The sequence below is a fragment of the Lacerta agilis genome, chromosome 14 (assembly GCF_009819535.1).
Source record: "Lacerta agilis isolate rLacAgi1 chromosome 14, rLacAgi1.pri, whole genome shotgun sequence".
NCBI lineage: Eukaryota > Metazoa > Chordata > Lepidosauria > Squamata > Lacertidae > Lacerta > Lacerta agilis.
In genome coordinates, this window is record NC_046325.1 from 19,746,129 (window position 1) to 19,755,431 (window position 9,303).

Here is a 9,303-nt window from a genome sequence, read left to right on the forward strand (position 1 = left end):
TTACTTCCTTATTAGCTGCTCCCTGTTGTTCAGCTGAGGCCTGAACACAATAATATAACATTTGGGGGAAAAGATGCAACCCAGAAGTCCAGCACCAGAGGCTAAGATAGAGAAGATCTCCACAGCAACTGTGTATTTCCCCTTGGTGCTCAGGTACGATGGAATAAAGGATAGCCAAACACTGCAAAACAACAACATGCTGAAACTGATGAACTTGGCTTCATTGAAGCTGTCAGGTAATTTCCTGGCAAGGAAAGCGACAACGAAACTAATAATTGCCAGGAAGCCCATATAGCTCAGAACAATGTAAAACATCATCACAGACCCTTCATTGCATTCTAGTATAATGTCTTTAGCCACTGAGTAACTGTCTACATCTGGAAATGGGGGAAAGGTTGCTAGCCAAACAATACAGATCCCTGTCTGGACAAAGGAGCAGGAAAGGACAATGGTGTTGGCCAGTCCCTTCCCCACCCATCTCCTCATCCTGGATCCAGGTTTGGTGGCCATGAAAGCCAGAACCACAGTGATGGTTTTTGCCAATACACAAGAAACAGCCACTGAGAAGATGATGCCAAAAGCGGTTTGTCGGAGGAGACAGGTCACCTTCTCCGGTTGGCCAATGAAGAGCAGTGAACAAAGGAAGCAGAGAAGTAGAGAAATGAGGAGAATGTAGGTGAGATTCCTGTTGTTTGCAATGACTATGGGAGTGTCATGGTGCTTCATAAATGTACCCAGCACCAGAGCTGTGATCAGAGAAAATGAAAGCGAAAAGCAGACTAAACTGATGCCCAAAGGTTCTTCATAAGACAAGAATGTTATATCCTTGGGAATACATGCATCTCGGTTCTTGCTTGGATAGTCTTTGTCTGAGCATTTATCACAGTCACTCATATCTGGGGAAAAAGGAAGGTACAGTACCCAGCTCACACACATTCCATCAATCACATCAACATTGAGGGATGCTCAAAAGCTGTAACAAGACTTGGAAATTCCAAAGCTATTTTGCTTAAGTTAATATTCCCAAAGTAAAATGTTTGTAAAAATACCTAAATTCTTTAAAAATGACTTTCAAGTACTTGCAGTTATAATATATATTAATGTTATATACATAACTTATTTAATTTTATTATTATTTAACATTACTTCACATATTCAGAAGGTAAAATTAAAATTCTTTGATTTTCCAAAGGCAGTATATATTGTAATTAATCAAACATAGACTTAGGAAGCTAATTATTGTTAATTCACCAAGATAATATAGTGGAACCTTGGTTTTTCAATGTAACCCGCTCCAGAAGACCATTCGACTTCTGAAATGTTTGAAAACTGAGGAGCAATGGGTGGTCTGCAAAATCCAATGAGGAAATTGAAAAACATGCGGCGGAAGCTGTTTGAATTCCAAGGTGCGTTCAAAAATGGAAGAAATTACTTCCGGGTTTTCGGCATTCGGCTTCCGAAACATTCAACTTCCAAGACACTTTAAAACAGAGGTTCCACTGTAGCAGATTTGAGTTCCTGACACCCGAAAACTTATTTTTACTGAACATATTTGCTAAAATTAAGTTTCATTCCCTAAGATGACATACCGTCATGTGCTAAGCCAAGTATGACCAGAAAGGCAGGCTAAATTTATCCAATGTTTGTTAAAGAGCAATGGTAACTGCTTAGATAATTAAGTCGAAGAGATCTCAAAAGAAAGGATGAGGTTCTAACTAAATATGCATGGTTACTGAATATATAGGGTGCATCAAGATTAACATTACAGTATTTGGGTGTGGGATTCAATCACATATGTGCAAATTCACGTTTTGCCATTAAAGTGGATTTGGAGCTCTTTCACAAGAAGCCCCCACCTCAAAAAGCACAGACTTTTTAAAATATGGAAAGTGACTGGGAAGTACACTGGAAAGTTTGAAATTACATTTGCTTGATGTAACATTTTCTAATATTCCCACAAACTAAGCTGAATGAGTACACAATAAACAGCTGATTTCATCAGGCAAATTCTGTATTTTCTATAACAAATGGCATGTAAACATTGTGCACACAAATCAGGATTAAGATTTAATAAAGAGATTGCTTGGAAGTAACCTCAGTGAGTAACACTTGGTCCCCTTGAAAGCATGTGGACCAGTTAGTCATAACTTAATTTGTCCCATTCCTTTTAAGGAGAACTCAATGGAAGTACTGCATCTGCGTATTTCTCTTACCTTCCTGGTTTGTAATCTTTCCCTCTGGGCATGGGATGCAATCATAGCAGCAAAATGGTACTCCTTCCTTCACTTTCTTCCTTGATCCTGCATGACAGTTCTCAGTACAGACAGAAAGAGGGCGAACCTAATCAGTAAATGAAGGAGAAACATGACATTCATGAGAATAATGTATTTGGTTCTGGAGACCTTCCTCATGTTGCTAAAGTGTTACAGCATTTCAGTAAGCCGTGGATCAGCTCTGCAGAGAGTAATTTATTCTTTTTTGTATTAAAACAATGAATACAAAGGAGATATTATACATATTTTACCAGATTGCACGATATTATATCCATTTGGGATGGAAAGTGAGTACAATTATATCCTGGACAAGCATGAAATTACATCCAGTAAAAAAAAAAGAGTATTTTGTAAGTTTTCTGATTCTCAAGTGAAAATTATTTAGACATCAAAGTATATAATAATTGCTCACTGAAAAATGAATCTCTTTTGAATTAGTTAACGATGTGACTCTACCTGATTAAACCATTTGTGCCATGTTATGGCATCTTCATGAAGGGTGAAGGCTTGGTCTGGAGGAGCCTCAGGATCCATCCTCCCAACTTTTACTCTATGAAAGGATTGGTTGGAGGAAATAACCCAGTTGATAATGTCCAGACTAGATATTATCTCCCCATTCTGATTGAAGGACACCGTGTCTCCAGCACTGTTGTTAAATGAGACACCTCTCAGAAAATGATGGAGCTAGATTGAAAAGAGAGAAGGCAAGCATTTAGAAAAGGGCGGATCTGAATGTTTCAAGGAGAGATCTAGTGCAGAGGGGGTAGCCCTGCTGTCTGCAACATACATGTAGCCTATTTTAGGCTCACATATGCTCTGCAGTGTTCCCTATACTCTACTCCCCATTAGCACTGCCAAAGTGTAGGCTAAGGTGTATGTATGTATGTATGTATGTATGTATGGGCATCTGTGCATGGACAATGTATGTATGTAGAGTAAAATGCGAAAAGTGTACTGGCCCATCATGCAAACTTGGACAGTTAAGAAGTACCAGACTGAAGATACAATCTCCCTTTATGCTCCAGATATTGCAAACAGGGATGCTACAAAAATCAGCTGAATTGCTGGCATATGCACTGCTCATAAACAACAAGGAGTATTGTGCAAAATGTGAAAGACTCTCAAATCACGTTTCTGTTTTTTTATACTGTAACTGAATTATGTAATTACACCTCTGGAAAGTATTATTAAATTTTAGTTTTCCTTTCTAGGTGCCAGGGGTAGCAGGGAGAAGGAAAAAATGGTTAGTAGTTAGGGAAATCGAACACCCAGTATATATTCCATGCAATGTATGGATTTCTTTCCCCTTACCTGCCAAAATTGCTGCTTCCGAAGCTTCTGTCTCCCTCTACTCACCATTTGCGAGTGTTTGGGTATTGCTAAGGACATGGCATGTAAAGCATGGGCCATGGCAAATACTGCATTGTAGATGCTGTAGCTTTGACCTTGCACTGTCACTTCAAAGAGAGATGCAGGAAGTTTCTCTAAATTCTCCCTTCCTGTGCAGATATCCCCCATCACCTCATCCAGAATGCGATGTGGAAATACACAGCCAAATGCATGTTGCCAGAAATCCCAGATGAAATCATCACCTTCTGCATTGAAAGGGTTTCTACCCTCAACATATTGATGAAATCCTGGTAGATTATTGGAATGAATTCTGAAGGTTATACCACCATTGAATATTGTTGCATCCCAATCCCGTTGAAAGGCCACGGAAATAAACTCCACTTGGGCTGTCGATATCCATACTTTACCTTTCACATTTGTTTTCATGCTCCCAAGCATTGATAGATATGGAAGCCATCTCAAAAATATCGTGGTAGAAGCTTCTCCATAGGCCACCACAACATTGGCTTTGCTACCCATCACTCTATCATGTATTTTTGCCCCTTGTTGCATCAGGGTGAGTCCTTCAGTGAGAAAACTAAACTTGGGGATGCTTTCCAGAAAGGCAAAACAAATACCTCTGTTTGAAAAGAGTGGGAGCACATTTTGTACAAATCTTTCTCCATTGTCATTGTCAATCACAGCGACCCCAATCCATGTCCACCTGAAATGCAGAAGCAAAGAAAGAATCCCTGCAAACTGGTGACTTTCTGGGGGGGCCATCTGGTAGAAAGGCAGTCCTGGGATTTTAGCATTCATCACTGGAGTGGGGCCATATATGAGCTAAAGAGATATTTGATGGGAAGAGAGAGAGAGAGAGAGAGAGAGAGAGAGAGAGAGAGAGATTGAGAGAGAGAGAGATAGTTAATATAGCAGTTTTATGCATGGTCAAATGCACTTGGTATTTGCATTTGGGCATCCATATAAATAGTGCATCCTTCACATCAGCAAACATTTTATTTCTCAACTGTACTACCTGAGTGACTAATGATGAAATTGCAGATCCAGGGGAGTCCATTCTGATCAATACTGAAGCGGAGAGCAAAGGGATAAAGACACAAGGATCTCAATCTGCATCAGCAACCACCCAGTTTTTGTTTAAAGTTTATCATAGTATTGTCAATTGCTGGATGGGCAGAGTGTCTAATTCCTCCTCTGATAAAACCAACTTAATTAGTTTTTGAACTTTATGGTGTTGCTTCAGTGAAAGCCAGGCTCTGCTTTATAAAGCAGGTCCCCAGCCTATGCATACAGATTGTCAGTTCACTGTTGGCATGAATGGGCCACAAAGAAATTTTCAAATGGTGCCCTATTAATTATTGAAGAATGATTTCCTCCAACAATATAGAAAGTAAAAAGAATCAACAACTTGGAGCATTAGAAACAGTAAGTGGGATGTCCATGTGGAAAATATATTTCACAATTTTCGTACTATGAAAACCACGTCCCACTTATAGGTTCATTTACTTTTTCATTTTTTAATGAATTGTTTTCAGTCTGCATAAAACATGCAAAGGAAAGAAAGAAAAAGAATAATTGATCTCATTATTCCCAAGGTACCCATTCCTGTTTCCAAACAGCATAATAAAAGTTGGAAGAAACAAACAAAAAATAAAATAAAAATGAAAGCACTGTTAAATTTTCTTTCTCCACTCAGAAGCAGGCATAGGTGTCCTACCTGTGGAATCTTATAAATATCCAAGATCGTTGCCACATGAAGGGAGACCTGGGAGTCGAGACCCCCAATGACAGCTGTCATATTATTATGTGTATCACATATATAGTTGGGGAGAAATTTCTCCAGTGTAGATAAAAGTAGCATTGTGGCATGATATGTCTTAATTGCATTAACATAGCTGTCATAGATGTGGAAGCCCAAGGTGACATTTGGTAAGATGTGAGGGCTTTCATTGATCTCCTTGACTGCAAATGCCAAGGCCAGGATATGCTGGTAACCCTTAGGCACCACGCTGGAACAACAATTGCATTTTGATCAGAAAATATTCCGCAGTTTCAATGATATTTAATTATGATAATGATAATGATGATGATGATGATGATAAATTAAATTTCTTATACCCTGCCCATCTGACTGGGCCTCCCCAGCCACTCTGGGCAGCTTCCAACAGGATATTAAAAACACAATAAAACACCTAACATTTAAACCTCCCTAATGAAATTCATATCTCACTATTCCTCCCAAATGAGCCCAGAAGAGGGACATTTTATCATTATTAGTTGAAATACATACTTTGATACAGAGAATTTTGAAGATTGATTTTCAATTGAAACTAGAACTTTTCCTGTTGGATCTTATGGATACACAGTTAGAAAAGGACTATTGAATTTTATTACAATATATGATTATCGTTGCAGGACTTTTATATGTAGAAAGATTAAAGGACCCATCATTAACAACAATGGAAGAATGCCTGGTAAAACTAACGTGTTTCATCAGAGAAAAGTCATTGTTAATATTTGGTAAAGACTGGAAACTTCTGTGTACTTTTTGTATGAGAAAGAAAAAGAAATAATGATATTACTAAACTATGCCAACTTCAGAACACACCATATGCTATACTTTCTCAGTGAGATTCCTTTTTAAAAAACTTTGTCAAAATGAAGAGAATAAAAGAGCTTTTTTATTCAAACAACAATACATTTAACCCAGCACATTATTTTCCCGCAGTACAGCGCTTACCACCAAGCATCTTGGAAAGACATTTAATTGAGAGATGTAGAAGAAAGAGTTCATTGATCTCCCTGAGCTCATGGAAGTTTTCTCCCTTGTATGTGGATAACTGTAAGACTACAATCCCATGGACTGTTACAAGGGAATGAACTGCTTCTCTCCAGAAAACCCACTATAGTGCATTTTCTTTCCCTTCTGCTTTTTCCTTAATGGCCTTGATGCTTTGAATTTTATTATAATTATCTCGTTTAGATATTATGTGTCCTGAGGCAGTCTTTAGCTTATGTTGGCTTCAAGAAAAGAAAAGTACACAATGCCAACTTCAGAATACCATATGCTGTACTTTCTCAGTGAGATTCCTTAAAAAAAAATGTTTGTCAATATGAAAAGAAAAAAGGAGCTATTTAATACCTTTAATCTATTCATACTCTTTCAACTATACAATTAATCCCATACATTCTTACTACACTTACTACACTAGAGCATTCATCACCAGGCATGTTGAAATGACCTTTACGTGACACAGGGATGTAGAAGGAAGATAAAACAAGCAGGATAGCTGTGTGAAAGTAGGATGGTACCAATCATAAGTCACAAGAGTTTTACTTCATAGCTTAAGCAACATTAAGATCAGGCAGCACAACCTTCTGCTGGGCCCACAGAAGATTATTACTGGGTTATGGGAGCAAATTGCCTGACTTGATATAAGTAAGGGAGCTACATATGTTTGCTTGGAAGCTTCATTATCGAGGAGGAAAATTCAATAAGATTCAGTGATTAGGTCATTGGACTAGAAAGGGAAAAGCCAGTTTCAAATCCTCGCTCAGCCTTAAAACCATGTGATGATCAGTCATTCAAAGGCCATATTCAAATCATACATTTATAGTGCTATGATACAACTTTAAACAGTATTGGTTTCCACAAAGGATCCCGGAAGCTGCTGTTTGTTAAGGGTAGTGAGAGCAATTTCACAGTCAATCCCTCTTTTCAGAGAACTCTGAAAATTGTAACTGTTAGGGGAACTACTCTCAGGAGTGTCTATGAAAACTGCTGAACCACAAAATGAGAGTTGGCAGAATGGAAATAGAAAGGGGGACACAAGACGAGTAAAAAACAAAGAGGAATTGGGATAACAGAGCAAAAAATGAAAGAAAGAATCAAAAGTAAGAGGACAAAGATGGTGTAGTTAAACACATGCATTTTAAAAACAATAACCCATCTTCCATTTCCTGCGGAGATTCCCTTGGTTATTCTGCAGCCTGTGTGAACACAATCCTTGCTCATGTCTACTCAGAGATATCCCTTTTAACTCAAAGGAACTACAAAATGGAAATAAAAACAGACACAATGCAAGTTCTTACGCAAGCTCTTCTGACAATGCAGGTGGGGGTTCTTCAGTGAAAGTTGCTGAACTGAAAATAAAGGCCCCAAGAGAAGCTATGCCACCAATGATGAAATCTCCTGGCTGATGATACTTGTGAAGTGGGTGGTGTACATACTGAACCCTGCATTTAATGGTGTGGGCCTCATGTGCCATGTGAGGAAACAGAGCCAGCAGCAAGACCACTAAAACTACCATCCTGAATGGAATGGTAAATCTTCAATCTAAACACAGATTCCTCCGTTGTTTGCTATAGTACAATAATTAGTCTCTGTGATGAGAACTTCTTGCCTTAATGACAGTTCACTCTGTTCACAGCCCTGAGCTTCAGGGTCAATTGTGCAAAGAATCAGAGATCACAACAGATGATTGTTCTTGGTCCCCAACCACACTGTCTTTAAAAGGTGGCGGACGTATTTGTAATATTCTTCAGTGTCTTTGCAATTTGTTTTGTTCATGGCAACTGAAATTCCACAGTGGGCTGGATGAGCACTAAAATTAGTGCTTTTCAGAATTAATGAATCAGGAAATCACCTGTTCAGATGTGGGGATTTCCTCTGGGAATTGCTGAAGAAAACATGTTTGTCACATCAGAATGGAATTTTTTCCCCTTCACAGTTAGATGGCAAGAGACTATTGTGATTGGAATGACCCACAGCATGAAACAAATTGGACGTTTTTCATTATCTTATTATGTTTATGTTTATAAGTCAATATGGGCTTATAGCCGCAATAAAATTTCTGTCTGTCTGTCATGATCTTAGCCAACAGGCTAAGGAAATACTGAATACTTATCATTGACTGTAATAAAAAGATTGACTCACTGACACTGGAGATAATTATGTACCACAAGTAGAGCAAAAAGCAATTTTTTAAATAGAGATGGTCTTCCAGATAAAATGCTATTGGCAACATAATGTATAGAAAGAAAAATGGCTTCTGTATCTTTTTGTAAGCTCTGCCCCAGTTTTTTAAACATATAAACTGAGATCCCCCCCCCCACTTTCTTGCTTATGTTCCAGGCTCCATGGAATTCCATGCCACAATAACTCAAAGTTTCTAAATGTGATCCTTTTGTGCTGTCACCCATCCCTTTGTGATGATAGAAATACCCCGTGGGAAGGAATTTCCACAACTTACTCCCCCCCAATCATTTTTATTAAACTTTTCAATACAACAGCCAATCAAAACCACATTGAAACATTCCAAATTATTTACACAATTATCAATTTTAAAAAAATCCAATTCTGCCAAATTATTATTTAATTTTTTGTCTTCCCATGCTTTAAACGCAAGAGGTGTATAACCAAGTATTTTCCATTGCTTTCATTCCCTTCCAATGTTTTCACAGCCTTTGATGTATTCCCACAAACAAGATAAATCAAAGCAAACAATGTCTCTTTGTGGATTTAATTTCATAGTCCAACACCATAAGATCGCCTTGCCCCTTGACACACTGATTCCAAAAGCCTAATCACGGAAAGCCGCGATCTTCATTCAATCCCGATAACATCCAAACATCTTTTTCACAGCTTTTGCTCATCCGCCTGCTTTTCACTTGTACCTTT

General features: G+C 38.3%; 1 protein-coding gene across 1 annotated transcript; it reads right to left on the reverse strand.

Annotated features, from left to right (window-relative positions):
* On the reverse strand, positions 1-3,791 carry LOC117057560 (vomeronasal type-2 receptor 26-like). The gene is made up of 4 exons (XM_033168407.1): positions 3,585-3,791; positions 2,730-2,957; positions 2,214-2,340; positions 1-896 (listed from the first exon to the last, which is right to left on the reverse strand). Exons 1-4 carry the CDS (start codon positions 3,789-3,791, stop codon positions 1-3), a joined length of 1,458 nt encoding a protein of 485 aa, XP_033024298.1.
* Positions 3,792-9,303: the final 5,512 nt, after the last annotated feature.

What these genes read in the sequence shown, in the direction of transcription:
- LOC117057560 (XM_033168407.1), bottom strand. Translation starts at nt 3,791, where the DNA reads ATGGGGGATATCTGCACAGGAAGGGAGAATTTAGAGAAACTTCCTGCA. An exon ending in GGAAGCAGCAATTTTGGCAG is followed by an intron (nt 2,958 to 3,584) that starts GTAAGGGGAAAG and finishes TTTTCAATCTAG; the next exon opens with CTCCATCATTTTCTGAGAGG. An exon ending in GGCACAAATGGTTTAATCAG is followed by an intron (nt 2,341 to 2,729) that starts GTAGAGTCACAT and finishes TTTACTGATTAG; the next exon opens with GTTCGCCCTCTTTCTGTCTG.